The 15,760-nt window shown below is 44.8% G+C and overlaps 1 protein-coding gene across 10 annotated transcripts in view; it reads right to left on the minus strand.

Moving 5' to 3' along the window:
• The window catches only part of NECAB2 (N-terminal EF-hand calcium binding protein 2), a 403,696-nt gene that overhangs the window by 291,151 nt on the left and 96,785 nt on the right, over positions 1-15,760 (minus strand). For 9 of the 10 annotated variants that reach the window (XR_016444201.1, XR_016444200.1, XR_016444199.1 and 6 more), the window contains exon 3: positions 15,260-15,368. The exons of the other annotated variant lie outside the window; for it this stretch is intronic. Coding sequence is in view for 5 of the 9 variants with exons in the window: in XM_090062952.1 (XP_089919078.1) it covers positions 15,260-15,368 (109 nt within the window). In the remaining 4 variants the exon portion in view is untranslated. The remainder of the gene's footprint in view (positions 1-15,259; positions 15,369-15,760) is intronic. 10 annotated transcript variants of the gene reach the window in all.

Consider the following 15,760-nt stretch of genomic DNA (forward strand, 5'->3'; position numbering starts at 1 on the left):
CAAGGAGTGCATCTTATTCCAGGCATAGGCGACGCATGGGGGGGAGTACAGGGGGACACATGCCTCCCCTGACAGGGCTGTTCCCACTTTTGGTGTCAGCAGGTGCTTGGTGTGTCCCCCTTGCAGTGGCATACCAGCGGGGGGCCCCATCTATTGATACCAAGCCTTGCTGTGGCATTGTGCACGTGAAAGGCTTTGTGGGGAACCAAACAAATGTCCCTAAAGCAATGGTTTCAAAGTCTGACCAACTTGGATTCTCCATTTGTCAGTCCTCCGATACACTGTGACTGAAGTCTTGGACGGACTGAGAATTAAGAACCTCTGAGAACAGATACCACATATTTTAATTATACTACAAGCAAGTTCCAGTATCTTTAATATTTGCCACTGGAGAGACAAGTTCATTTAGAAAAGAAAAAAAAAATTAAACAATTAAAATAATAAACTTTAGCCCAGCTGAGATGATACATTCCAGTGCAGGAGAATGCTAATACCATTTTCCTGCCTCCTTTTCAACAGACATGTACATATCACCTGAAAAGTTTTGCTCTAGAGCACAGATCAGCACCCAAAAGGATTATTTCCTTATTCTATGAAAACTGCATGAGATTTTTAAAAAAGAAAACCCTTCTCCACACCCCTCCCCCCACCCTGCAATCCCAAAACTAAAACAACACCCCCACCAGGATTTTCAAAATTTCTATCCAGGACAAAATTAGTTTGGTTGACAGTCATTTCTGTATTCCCCCTTTCTGCTTAACAAGCAACAACTCATGTAGTCCAGTAACTACAGCAGAGGAGTGGAAACCAAGCCTTTTCAATTGTATTCCCAGCTCTGATTCTACCTTGTATAACCCTGGGCACATCTTCATCACTGTGTGTTTTCTTTTTACCACTTGGATTATTCCCTTTCTAGTGTAGGTGTATGAGGATTAACTAAAATATGTAAAGCACTTTTGAGATGAAAGAATACAATTTACCATATATCAAAAATGTTAAAAACAGTATAACAGACAGGAGCTTTCAACAGGAAGCAATTAGCAATCACTGGCAATTAACACTCTACATGCATGTTACGTTAACTTATACAACTCCATCCTAAAGGCCATGTGACAGGAGTATCTCTACTGAAGTCTCTCTATTGGTGATTCTGCCCTCCTGTTATGGGCCAACTGCCTGCTTACTTGGCTGCCATGCCTTGATCTTAATTGATTAATTAGCAGGAGACTGCCCATGTTATTTGCCCCGGTAGCCAGGGGGCGCTGTCTGCGGCTCCTTTTCCTTCCCTACACCGAAGCCCAAGCCTTGCAAATGGTACTGACATGATTTTAACCTGGACCTTGCTGTAATTTGGCCCTCTTCACGACTTCCCTGGGCTTCCACCACCCTGTCTCATCTTGGACCTTCCTGGCGCTCTGCCGCCCCCTCGCTCTCCCTCTCACTGGGGTTGTTCTCTGCCCCTCACTCTGAGTCTTCTCCTGCCCCTGTCCCGCTCTGGGGGTTCTCGCTGCACCACACCCTGGGGCTGGCATTAGTGCACCCAAATTGCTGCACCCTCTCTGGCACCGGGGTCCCCACACTGCCATAGGGCCCCTATGAGGCGTCCTCCAACCACTAATAGCCTCACCCAGTCCTCTGGATAAACAGTGAACACAAAAAACAAAGCCCCTAGGCTATAACATAAAATCCTAAACCACCCGGCCAAAACAACATTCAATCCCTACTGGGGAACACTCCAACCCATAGCAGCAATCAGTGGCAGCTTGTGCAGTCAGGTTTTTCCTCTCTGTCTGCACTGGCCAAGCCCCTTCTCCCTTGACCGCCAGTGGGGAACTGCCCTCCTGGCCTCACTCCTGGAGTTTATATGTGCCAGGCCCTGCCCCTTCCTGTCAGCTGACTCCCCAGCGGTTGTCCTAGCAACCAGCACCTGTGACTCTGGCTGCCCTGGTAACTAGAAGCTGGGCTTCTCCCCTCGCTGCTAGGGCTCTCTCCCCGAGCTGTTTCTGCTCTCAGGTGCAGGGCACCTGTGTGCCCTGCGACAGGCCACAAGACCATAAGCTTTTGTCCAGAACTTGAAACAAGCCTGAAATAGTCCATTTTTGGAAATAAAGAATTCTGTTTCTGAGCACAACCTTGTGTCTAGATCTGACTTGTACTAGAAACAGAGGAGCTGAAACTCCCAGTCGCTTAGGTTCTTTTTGTGATGTTTCTAGGTTAGTTAGATAGAGCCAAGGAAGCCAAGCAGTTTTGCAAAGCCTAAAAAAAATGCCCTTGTTCTTTAGTGAGTTTGTATTTTACTTTGATAACTATGCATTCAAGTGTTTTCTTCTCACTTCTAAATGTAATGCCCTTGAATTTCATTGCTTGCACTCTACATTAATGTTACTAGAATCTATGGAGCTATAAGCTTATAAAGCAGTCCCTTTTTCTCCCCTTCCCCAAGATTTGGAAACCTGGAAGACCTTAGCTATACTACCCATAATATTATGAGTCTCAGTCTTGGTCCCCTTACTTGTCTGTTTCTAAAACACTAGCCTGGCCTTCCCTCTACTAGAAAAGCCTTACCTCTCTCTGATCCAAGTTTCCCACTCCAGCTCTAAGCTCAACACACTCCACTATATTTAAAAATAAGTTGACAATGGGCCCTGATCCTACATTCTTTGAAGTCAGTAGAAATATCCCTATTGCCTTCAGATGTCATTGGATTAGATCCTTTAATTTTTAAGTTAAGAGCTACACTGTCGGTTCCAAAACAGTGGCTCACTCCTTTATTAGAGGAATATACAGAGCACAGTTCTCTTGACTTGCCCTCATTTATATTGTCTTTTTACAATAAATACCCTAACAGAAGCTTGGTTAAAAAAATCCTCTGTGAGCCCAAGTTTATTACTTAGTAAGATAACATTCTTGTTTATTGGAATTATAGACTTTTGAATTTCAGGCAGGATTCCAAATCAGTAAATGCCTCAATGATATTCCAACAAGTGTTACATTCATGAAATTCTGTTCATCTAGGAGATAAACAAATACAACACGTCATCAATCATTAACAAAAAAAGTGGCTAAGGGAAAAACTTCACAAAACAGACATGAAAGCTATTTCCTTTGACAGGGTAGACAAGCCACTGTGATCACTGATTAAATTCACAAGCTTACATCATTTTCACCTACAGCAGATTCCTGGCAATACCTAAAATAAGGGAGATTTTGAATACCACTGAAGGGTGGAGGGTTCCTGTAAAGTTAATTAGCTTCTCTGAAATAAATCAGGAAATGAAATCTAGTATCCAAGACAGATTATTGCATGAAGAATTAGCTGAGGCTCCTAAGGAACACTGTCATTAAGCTTCAGGAAATGGTGCAGTTTAGTAGAGACAAAGCAAACTGGCTCCAAGCATTCTTGAACTTTTTGGACTGAATCCACTTACCCAGCATTTAGGACTTTTCCCACTTTTTGTCACAAAGTTTTAACTTCTACAGATAATGAGGACTTTTGGAGTAACAGCATCCATAGTGTCTCACAGTATAGATTTTTGATATTTGTATTCATGCCCCCAGTAATTCTCTCTTCTTCTTCCTTTCACAGCCCACTGTCCTTTATTTGTCTCCTCTCCCATCTCTATATGTTTTCTATCCTCAACATCTTCCTCACAGTCTTTATTTTCCTATGAACTAATAGCCAGTCTTTTTAGTGATTTAGCCACATCATAGGAGTCAGGCATTCTACAGTTGGTTAAGTGAATCATTTGGCTATCTTGACACAGATCAAATGCTCTACTTCATAGATTAAAATGAGCCCAACTTGACAGCTTAGATCTTGATCTAACTAAAATTCTAATTTAAAAATTCCATGTTTGTAGTGTTCTGCCTATTTAAAACAAAGAGTTGTTAGGGGATCAAATAATGGTAACACAATGGATTTGCTTTGGTCTGCTCTAACTCTCACAGCAGGCATTGACAGACCAGTGCAAATATGCCACTACTTGGCTGTATAGTAAAACCAAGAATAAACCTGCCCTGATCTAAATAACTTGATTGGGCACAAGTTCAACATAGATGCAGATGATTTGTTGCAATCCTCACTCTCAAGACAGCTACTGTACTGAGACACTCCCTCTGCCTGAAGAAGGGTGTTTGTACCTGAAAGTTTGCAAAGAAGAATTTTTCCAACTATTTTAGTTTGTCTAATAAAAGATACCAGATTTACCCAAAGAACTTTTTCTGCCTACATCCTTAGACCAACACTGTCTACAACCAACACCCCTGAAACGTGCAGAACTGTACAGTGGGGCAGGGAATGAAATAATTTGCAAAGTTGGGTTGAATTTACCAGATAATTTCACCTGAAAAAAAAGTGCAGGAGGAGAGGGAAAGGGGAGAATTTTGAAACATTTTGCTTTGGCATTTTCAAAATAAAACTTTCTTACTTTCATTGCAAAAAAGTGACCTATTTCTTTGAAGCAAGAAAAATAACCCCAGGATACAACATAATTTTCCGAGTTAACCTGAAACATTTTTATTTTTTTAATTCAGGCAAAACTATAAATTATTTTTGCAACTCTTGTGGCAAGTGATATTAGCAATACCAATAACTATAACGGTAGCATTTCCCATGAGTCTTTCAATAACAAGCACAATTTTATTAGGCTGCATAAGTAGCTTGACCCAATTGTGATAAAAATTAACTTTCACTGGGCCCATTGCCTAATTAGCTCCACAGTAACACATCGCTGTCTACATGAGCAGTGGTATTAGGCCGGAGGAAACTACTTAACGCTGCCATAGGATAATACAGTACTGCCCAACACAAATACTATTCTACAGCGGAGTTGCTTACTCCACCACAACTCATGTGTAGATGGTGACCGGGGCTAGCCAGAGCATGAGGGTGCTACACTGCAGGGCTGCCTGTCGGCTAGCCCGCATTGCAGCACTCTTGTGCCCCTGCCAGCCAGGGCTGCACCACCTCAGCTCAACGTCCTGTAGTCCCAGGCATGAATGTAAACAATGCACCCAGGAGCAACAAACTCTAGTGTAAACTGCGCCTGAGTTTATTGCATCAAATGAATTTCATGTGTAGATGTGCCAACTATATGTTGCTACTGCTCTATGCTTCAGACAGTAAAGGAAGGGGGAGCAGGTGACACTGGAGATGGAAAGAAAAATATCATTATATAATTATAATACTAAAATATTATTAATATCATATCATTATATAATATAATAATACTATTAAAATATTATTAATATCATATCATTACTACTGCTTTTCAAGCAGTAGTAGGATTTAAAAAAATAATACTGCTAAAAGGAATTAAAATCTAAGGCCTCTCTTACCCACTTAATCCTCCTGACAGCAAAAATAACCACTAATCATGTGTATTACAGTTTATCCATGTATGTTTCCATTAATAGCAGTTCCGTACAAAGTTACCCATTAATAAAACCTCAGCATGATGACTTAGTACTTTCTGCTAATGTGGCTGGATGCAGTTGTGATCATTATAGAAGAACTAGCTAATGGAAGAGCCAGAGCAATAACCAAGAGAAGGGACGTGGCAGAGTTTTCATGAGAGAAAGTTTCTCAGTATAGATCATGCCCTGTTCTCCAAGGGCCCAGAGCTGGTGAGGTGCCACACATCTTCAGCTCCCAATGACTTTTCAACTGAGATAAAAGATCGCAGCTTCCTGCACCTTCCCCACCATGATCAAGAGCGCTGCATTTTTTTCAGGTCTTTCTTTTTGTAGTGGCCTCCAGAACTAACCTGTCCCAAACACTTCATCCTATTTGCCACTTCTTTCAGAATTTGGAAACACTCTGTGCCTGGCATAACAGAATAGTGTAGCTGCTTGATGAACACAGCACTCTATGATTTTTTTATTCCCTTCAGCACTTAGCCTATTTTTTCTCTTGAAATAAATTTCTAGTGCTGAAGCAGCTCACCCTTTTCAGCCTAAATTAGTAATATCAAAATATCTCTAGTACTCAGACTAGGAGGAGGCAAGATAGGGTGACAGACTACTCCAACAGAACCCACTGGTTACTTAGTGGCAGAACATAATCCTGCAGACATTTAATCTCTCACCTTCTTCTGAAGTCTGTCTTGTAAATGGTGTAAATGGCAGAACATATAAATTAGACTCCACAGGGAGCAGGGCAGTCAGAGTGAGTTTCCAATTTGATATATCTCTCCCCCTTTATGCTATTTCTGACAGTGCTGCAAAGTGTGATGCCTTTGCTCAGGCATGATTTGGTCACTGAATCTGAGGTCAGTCAAACCTCTCCATCAGAACATATAGGAAGGAATCTCCAGGCTTAACTCTGTCCCCCAGAAGCAGTGATCACTCATATACTAGTGGATTCCTTTCCTTTCCATCCTGTTCTAGGGTTCACCGAAGATGCTAATCCCAGTTCCACACCTAAGATAATAAAAGAAACCCAGATTCGCGTCTCGTACCTGTGAAGCCAATGACAGGACTATGGAATTTTGTAGCAATTTCCTTACACACATTTGTTTCCACAGTGAAGTGTGGTTTCTCTGCTGCTCCTTACCATTGGATGGAACAACAGGGGCCACAACACACAAAATGCATATGTCCCTTCTACTCTCTACACAGTTCAACAGCATGTTCGGGCCACGTGTCCAAATGTCATGGCAACAAGGTACAATACAGTGAAACATGGCTGAGGCTCATTTCAGATCCAAAGTGGGGGCCAAAAATGGAGCAGAAATAAGTAAAAAAGAAACAGTTAAAAAGATTTTTAAAAAGATGAGAAACCCCCTAAAGCTCTTTCAGATGCATACTTCTATTACCTGCTAGCCCAATGAAGATATGATTAAGGAACTGCTCTACTAAAGATACCAGTCATTGTATAGAAGCACTAAATCTACTTCAAAGGAAAACTAACATCTAAAAAGAGCAAAATACCACATGAATTTAAAGCCCATAGATACAGTATAGTGCTGCTGGTCTTCCATAATCATGTCTGTACAAACCATTTCGCCAAGCACATGCCTATCATGCCACATCATTAACCTCCTAAGTGACACGTTCTAGGCAACGAAGCACAGAGGACAAGCCTCATTAATGTTCACAGGCTATTTCTGGGTATCTCATTTCAATCAAATACATAAAGCAACCCCTAATGACAAGACTATTTTTTGCCTCTGAATTTTAAACTGAAGTGCATTTTAAGTGGGTCCTCATGGGCAGTGGCAGGGACTTGCTCCTAGATCATTACAGATTCTCCTGTTCCTTGTGCACTGTGAATTCTGCCCAGCTATTCTGTGGTTAATCATCTTCCAAATGATCCTTTATCATCACCATCATTTTATTTAATAAAAGAAGCCCCAAAGAACAAAACAAGAAAAACTATATGAATGTTCCACTTACACATTCAAGTCAGTCAGTTTCCCTATTTGTATAAATATGCTGAAAATCAAATCAACCTGTTATAATTTGGCTGGTAACAGCAATTATTAATAATAATCAAGAACATAATTTTCTTAATCTAGAGCTACTGTGGCTATACAGTAATTGAAGTAGAAATTTTTTTTCTACTGCATGCTGAGCAAACATGATGGGGGAGTAAGAGTAAAGCAGACAGATAAAATGGAATATTGAAAACAGCTCTGAAAATAAATTAACTTCTCCTTTCAACCAGCAATTCATTTAATTCAACCTGTAGAAAGATAAAATTAATACATCCCTGCCTTTCCTTGTACAATGGAAAAATACAAGAGAAAATGTGCAGCACCCATCTAGTATAGAAATGTTAGTCTTTTACTATATAAAGGAGCAATACTTGTTAGAAAAGTAATAAAGAGAAAGGGAACATTATTAATCTTTTTTGGCACGGTTCCAAACCAGAAGGTGTTGTAATGATTGAATGCAGTATTAAACAGTTATATTTCCTAGCGGTCAGAGAATTTTTTAGTTCAAAAAACTGAACCCGCATTTGACACCAGGATTCCTGACAGAAACATAAAGCAAAGTATCCCTGAAGTCATACGGGATAACTTTTTACTTCTCAATTGACACAGAACTGGCACACAAATTGCCCTGTTCTTATTGATTAACATCTGAGGGTGTAAAGGATGTAAAGATCAGGCATCCATGATAATTATTTCAGGTAAGTCAGAAAACCAAAATACTGCTAGGCACTCCTTCCCCTCACTGGCCCACAGGTTCTGGCCCAGCCCTCCTCACCTCTCAAGCTGCAAACCTGGCCCCCTGCACATCTCAAGCTGCCTAGGCCAGCTTCTGCCTCTTGCATAGAACTGGAAAGGACCCTGCCCTGCAGGTAAGCCCAGGAAAATGGCTGCTGGGCAGGCTTTCCCTGTGCTGTGCCATGCCAGTTGGGCCATGCCGGGTCAGGCTGGGCCAGCTCTGGGGAGGGGAAGCATCAGCTGGACCAGCTGTGCCACATGCAGCTCTGGCCTGGTCAACACCAGTGAAGAGAGGTGGTGGCTGACTTGTGTGCTGCTTGGGACTGGCCAGGTGGGCTGGCTGAGGTAAGGGGACCACTTAGGGCAAGGTACAGACCACATCTTGGCTTTTGCTTGTGTGAGGCACGGTACTGAGAGTTAGGTTTTTGAGGAATTTGGGATATAATTTTTGCAATTTAAAAGAAGGATGTTTTCCTTCTCAAACTTTGTAGATTTGCCTGGAGTATTTATACATTTAAAAGGCATAAATATCTGCCTATGTATGCTAAGATTTAACTTGGAACTGTGACTGGTTAAAAAAATTCTTTCAGAAGAGAACACCAGATGCTAAATCTGTCTGGCCTCATGAAAGTGTCTGGTCCTCAAGGATGCCAACGACTAGATTAAAGCTAGATCCTGGTTTCAACAAAACTATATATATTCCTGAAGATGTTAGAGCTCTTTTCATGTTAAATCATTAAGTCAGTGAGGCAGGAATCTGATACACTTAATTAAAACACCAGGACAATTCAAGCACTGCCACTGTCCATACTAAATTTTTCTTCAAAAGTAGACAAAATAATTATAGAAAATATCACAGCTGCTTATTTCACATACTCTATTTAGGAGCAAATGTTTAACAATTTATCGCTGTTTAATATCAAGAGTGGGTAAGGAAAGCAAAAGACATAACAAGACCTTTCCACCCAAAGCTAGTTATAACACTTGCACAACTCTGACAAGGTCTCAGTTAAACACACAAAATAAAATGCTATGCAAATTAGTGTTTTACAACACATTTTCTGCATTTGCTACTGCATACGATCAACAAGCAGCCTAACATTGCTTATTACCTTTTGTCTGAAAAGTAAAAAGTGACCCCACTCAGGTTTACTTAAAGCGTTTCATGTCAAACCATATATTTCACAAAAGAAAAACCTAAATCCTGATACCTAAGAGTTAAGTATTCTCCCTCTCCTACAGGGTTTGAAAAATTAATATATTGTATGTGCAAGCTTCCAGAAGCTAAATCTCTTTCAGTATTAATGAACAGAGCTATTATTCTTACAGTATTACCATGAGACTTTTTACTTAAAATAGGATTTCTTTTTCATTAGCTAATTTACACAGGTTTGTTATTCCTAGAGGAACGAGGATTTCTTTTTATATCTTTGGACAGAAGAGATCAGGCTTGTAAAGACTGGCTCTTCTTAGAAGGGAGAACCAAAACTCCTGGGAGAAATCCTTGGTATTCTAGGTTCTGTTGTGGTGCCTCTTACTGGAAAAAGAACACCAAAAAAGCCAGTGCCAGGGAGTTCAGCGTTCATGTGTCTTCTATTAATCCTGAATGATGCCTCTGCCACATGTATTCGGTAGTTCATAAACACTTCAAAACCCACCAAGGGAAAATGCAGTTAGAGAACGTTCATTCATTGATAGCAAAGACAGTCAAAGTTGTGAAGCTACATATTCTAGGAAGAATACATTAGAAGCAAAAGCATGTGATCGTAATTGACAGCATAGCACAGTACACATGTTCCTAAGAAAATCTGTCTTCAGACTTTCATAGATTCCATAGACATTTGGGCTGGAAGGGACCCCGGAGGATCATCCAGTTCAGCCCCTTGTCCCAGGGGCAGGAAATCAGCAGGGGTCACAGGATCCCAGCAAGATAAGCATCCAAATGCATCTTGAAGGTGTTCAAAGAGGGCGCTTAAAACGCCTCCGGTGGCAGTCTATTACAAACCTTGGGGGCTTGGACAGTAAGGAAGTTCTTTCTTATGTCCAGCCTCAATAGGTGGTGGCAGAGTTTGTGACCGTTTGATCTTTTCATCCCTTGGGGTGCTCTGGTGAACAGATGTTCCCCCAGATCCTGATGAGCACCCTGATAAACTTATAGGTGTCCACCAAATCACACCTGAGCCTGTGCTTTTCCAGGCTGAAGAGTCCCATGGCTCTCAGCCTCTCATCATAAGGTCTGTTATCCTGACCTCTGATCATGTGCATGGCTCTCCTCTGCACCCTCTCAAGCTTCTCCACATCCTTTTTGAATTGTGGAGCCCAAAACTGGATGCAGTACTCCAGCTGCGGCCTCACCAAGGCCGAGTACAATGGGAGAATGATGTCCCAGGATTTGCTTGAGAAGCATCTATGGATGCAAGCCAGCATTTTGCTTGCTTTACTAGCCACAGCATCACATTAAAGGCTCATGTTCATTTTGTGGTCAATCATGACCCCCAAGCGCTGTAGCACTGCCAAGCCTGTAAGCATGCTGCAGGTTTTTCCTCCCAAGGTGGAGAACCTTGCATTTTTTGGTGTTGAACATCATCATGTTCTCATCCACCCATTTCATGAGCCTGTCAAGATCTGCCTGGATCACCCTCCTGTCCTCAGGTGTGGATGCTTTGCCCCAGAGTTTGGTGTCATTGGCAAATTTGGCCAGTCTGCTTCTGACACCAATGTCCACATCATTGATGAAGATGTTAAATAGTATAGGCCCTAGGACAGAACCTTGAGAGACCCCACTGGTGACTGCACACCAAGACAATTGGCTTCCATCAACCACCATCCTTTAGGTGCTACCGCAAAGCCAATTCCCCACCCAGTGGATTGTGGTGAGGTTGAGGCCGCAGTTAGCCAGTTTTGCCAAGAGGTGATCATGGGATACCAGATCGAAGGCTTTTTTAAAGTCAAGATATATAACATCAATCTCTTCCCCCTTGTCCAGGTGATAGGTCACTTGGTCATCACAGGAAATGAGATTGGTCAAGCAAGACATACCCACAAGAAACCCATGCTGGGTATCCCTCAGGATATTGCCTTCAGCTAGTCTGTTAAGGATGGCCTCTTTGATAATCTTTTCCAAAACCTTCCCCAGGATAGAAGTCAGGCTGATGGGCCTGTAGTTTGCCAGATCTACTTTCCTCCCTTTCTTGAAGATAGGCACCACATTGGCCCTCTTCCAATCTTTGGGCACTTCACCAGAGTGTCAAGAGCTCTCAAAGATCCATGCTGGAGCTGAGCTATGATGCTTGCCAGCTCCTTGAGTACCCTTGGTTGTAACCTGTCAGGGCCAGCTGACTTGAAGGTATCCAGCCTGTCAAGGTGTTCCTTCACAAGGTCAGCTTCAATGGAGGGCAAGGAATCTCCCTCACTCGGGCCTCTCTGACCCACAGTGGGCTGGGGCATCCCATGGCACTGGTGAAAAACTGATGCAAAGTACCCATTTAGCAAGTTTGCTTTTTCCTGGGCATCGGTTGTCAGTTGCCCCATCTGGTTTAGCAGGGGTCCAATGTTGCCCTTGCTTTTCCTCTGGCTTCCCACATATCTAAAAAAGGACTTTTTATTGTCCTTGATATTTGTAGCTAGCTGGAGTTCCAGCACAGCCTTGGCTTTCCTGGTTTGCTCTCTGCAGGTCTGAACCAGAGCAGAGTATTCCTTCTTGGTGGTGGTTCCAGTCCTCCATCCTTTGTAGGTCTTCCTTTTAAGATGCAGGAGGTCTGCCAGTTCCCTGGAGAGCCAAGGGGGCTGCTGTGCCCTTTTGCTGACTTTCCTCTGAGACGGAGGATGGACTTTGTTGCCTTTCCTCCGAGATGGAGGGATGGACTTTGCTTGCGTATTCAGGATTGCTCCCTTGAGGAGCAACCACGCATCCTGAACTCCCTTCTTCTTTGGGCTGTGGCCCTTTAGGGCCTCTCTGACAAGCCTCCTTAGCTTGTCAAAATCAGCTTTCCTGAAGTTGAGGACTTGTGTATTACTGACTGACTTGCCAGCTTTATGGCAGATGGTGGTGATCAGCTCATGGTCACTGTCACCCAGCTTCCCTTCAATCGTTAGGTCACTGATTAGGTCGTCCCCAGTTGCCAGCATGAGGTCGAGCAGCATTTTACCTCTTGCCAGCCCGTAGACTTACTGCATCAGACAGAGATCATCCATGCATGAGAGAAAGCTTTCTGACCGCTCGGATTTGGCTGAGCGCTCTTCCCATGAGATGTCTGGGTAGTTAAAGTCTCCCATTACAACCATACACTGGGAGCATGTGGCCTCCACCAACTCCCTGGTGAACTCCTGGTCAAAGTCTTGACCCTGGGTAGGGGGTCTGTAGTAGACTCCAACCATAGTATCCCCTGTGCCATGTTCCCATGGATTTTAAACCAGAAGGTCTCAAGTCATCTACTGTGGGTGCCAATGTCGGCTTGCAGGGATGCATAGCTTTCCTTGACATAGAGAGCTACACCCCTGCCCCTTTTGTCCACTCGATCCCTCCTGTACAGGGTATAGCCATCTATACCTGTGGCCCAGTCATGGGTGGAGACCTCTCCGTTATCTCTATGACATCATAGTTATTTTCATTTAGCAAGAGAACAAGTTCCTTCTGTACATTCCCCAAGCTCCTGGCATTTGTGTATAGGCATGCAAGTGTCCCCTTGAGGGCCCTTCCCTTACCTATATTTTGTTCCAGGGCTAGGGATGGGGTGGGATCCCTTAAGTGCCTCGGCCTGCTGGCTTTGCAAGGGTTGCTCAGCAGGCCAGCAGTCTCCACATCCCCCAGCGGGCTTAGTTTAAAGCCCGGTGGAGCAGGTCAGCCAGTCTGGCTGAGAAGAGCCTCCTCCCCAGCAGAGAGAGATGGAGGCCATCCCTTCCCAGCAACTAGCTGCCTCTCTCTCCAAATAGCAGACTATGGTCATGGAAGCCAAAGCCTTCCTGATGACACCAGCGCTGCAGTCTTTAGTTGACTACCTGGATCCTCCTCTCCCTCCTCAGCCCAGAGCCCGAGACTGGGAGGATCAAAGAAAATACCACCTGTGCCTCCAGACCCTTAAGCCCCACACCCAAATCCCTGTAGCGCCTCATGACCCGGCTGGGAGCCATGTCTGAGCCATGTCACTGGTGCCCACATGGATAAGGAGCATAGGGTAGTGGTCAGTGGGCTGGAGGAGTTTCGGGATCTTCTCCGCAATGTCTCGGATTCTGGCTCCTGGGAAGCAGCAAACTTCCTGGGCGGCAGATTGCCCCCTCAGTCCCCCTCAGGATGGAGTCTCCCACAACAAACACTTTGCGTTTGGTCTTGAGGAGAGCAAGGGTGGTAGCTACTGTATCGTCTGTGTTGCCTGCGGGAGCTGGAAACTCAGCAGGCTCTGCTGGGGCTGCAAGAGGTTTGTACCTGTTGCAAAGCTCCAACGGGGCAGGGGCCTTGGTGCAGTGGGCCTTGGGATCCTTGACCATCTTGGTCCAACCCCTGGGCTGGACAGTAAGGGAGGTCCCCAAGTCCTCCCTTGTCCTGGAGGGAGACAGTGGTCTACCCTCTGCCTCCTGGTGGAGAAGGGCCTGGCAGTAGGAGTCTATCTCCTGCTCACAGTCCTTGATGGCATGCATCTCTGGACTGCAGCCTGGAACTCCTCCAGCTGGTGCACCAGAGATCCCAGTAGGGAGCAGACCCCACAAGCGGAGGTGGCCATGCTCCCAGGCCCCAGAGCTTGAAAAAGTGTCAGGCAGCCCCCACAGCCAGGAGCCAGGGGCTCCGTCTGCGTGGAGCTTGGAACCATGAGCTCTGTCTGGGTGGCAGTCTTTGAGGTGCCAGAGAGGGGCGCCGCACACCCTGAGGGGACCTTCGGGGTGTGGCACGTGCCTATTCATGTCATGCCACTGATGGGCTGGCTACGCCTGGGACTTTCTACCCTGGGGGGCTCACAGGTAGGGCCTCAGGCCCTTCCACTCGCCCTCGTGTGAACTCCCATGCTAATTTGCACGCCAGACCTAGGAGCATGCCTGTTCATGAGGCTCTGGTTGCGTGGCTCCCTGGGAGACTGGGCGAAGTAGGAGCTGGGGGGAGGGGTATGACCCCCTTCAGCCCACTTAGCCCACTCCCAGCTGGCCCCTCCATGGGCCCCTGCTTACCTGTGGGCAGGCCGGGATTCATTGGGGGTCCTGGGGTCACTGCTCGGGTCTGTAGGCTCATGGGGGCACAGTAGGCTTACACCTGTGCGTCTTGCACTGGAGCTGGGACATTAATGAGGCTTATGCTGTTGCAGGACCCTTTTTAAACCGTGCATGCACAGAAGGGCTGGCCAGCACCTCGCTGTTTTTGGGGGGCTAAGGAGGGTCCCTTCCCTCCACCAAGGGAAGGAACAGGTGGGTAACTCCCCCCAACCTGGCACACACGCCTGCAGGGGGGTCGCACAGCTCCCTGGGGGGTTGAACCAAGTAGGAGCCGGGGCGGAGCGTGACCCTCCTCAGCCCACTTAGCCCGCTCCCAGATGGCTAGGTCCCTCCCTCCACAGGCCCCTGCTTACCTGCGGGTAGGCCGGGGCTCATCAGGGATCCTGGGGTCACTGCTGGAGTCCCTAGGCTCCACTGCTGGAGTCCCTCAAGGGTGCAGCAGGCTTACACTTCTATTTTTATGGTCAACAAAATGTAGAAGGTCAGGATTATCTGAGCTCAGGTGGTCCATGAGGTCTCCGCTTTGATGTAAAACAGGATTTAAGCTTAACATGATTCTCCCCAAGGCTTTTCACTTGTGAAAAGACACCTCACTCAAGACCTTGCATTCTGCCTTCCAATAAGACAGATATATTTGTGGGTGGAGACTTTTGAAGTCGGCTATAATATGTAGAAAGTATGACGAAACTATACCAGGTATACAATGAGCCCACATGATGAGAGGTCAAACCAAATAGAAATGGAGTCAGTATTGATGGATAAATGAACACCATCATGGCATGCTCAGCATGCTCTTAGATCTCATAAGCAGTGCAGCCTCAGAATCTGAGCACCAGGATTCCTAAAATCCAAATCAACAGGAGGAAACAGACATGGACTGGTACGCTCACCTGGTGTTGTCCGAGTCAATTGTATGAAAGAGCTTTTCAAGTTCTTCCTCATTCAGAGTCCCATCAGAAAAAAAAGCCTGGAACTCTTCCAAAGACAGCTTTCCATCATCTGTAAATAGTAAGACATCAGATGTTAAAAATCAAAGATGAAGGAACTCAAAGAGAGGATTGTCTTCCCCAACTGAGTCACAAGCAGTATGATAAAGCATGCACATGTTTTATGGAGTTATCCAAAATAATGAAGAGGGGTTGGCAAAATACTGAAACTAACTTGGGGTCATATTTTCAAATGTACAGATGTGCACAGAGTTGCACTTGCATTTGTAAGTCTCAGCCCCTATTTTTATCTAGGACTGAAATATACTATGTTGCATACACATGGCACAGATGTATTTCAGAGCCTGAAAGAACCCCAATAAAGAAATCAGCAGAGCTGTGTGTCAGGGCAGAGGGCCTATCCATGTTGCAGGATCTGGGACTAAGCATCAAATTATGATATTT

This window comes from Crocodylus siamensis, chromosome 9, assembly GCF_052110815.1.
Source record: "Crocodylus siamensis isolate JL-2025a chromosome 9, ASM5211081v1, whole genome shotgun sequence".
Taxonomy (NCBI): domain Eukaryota; kingdom Metazoa; phylum Chordata; order Crocodylia; family Crocodylidae; genus Crocodylus; species Crocodylus siamensis.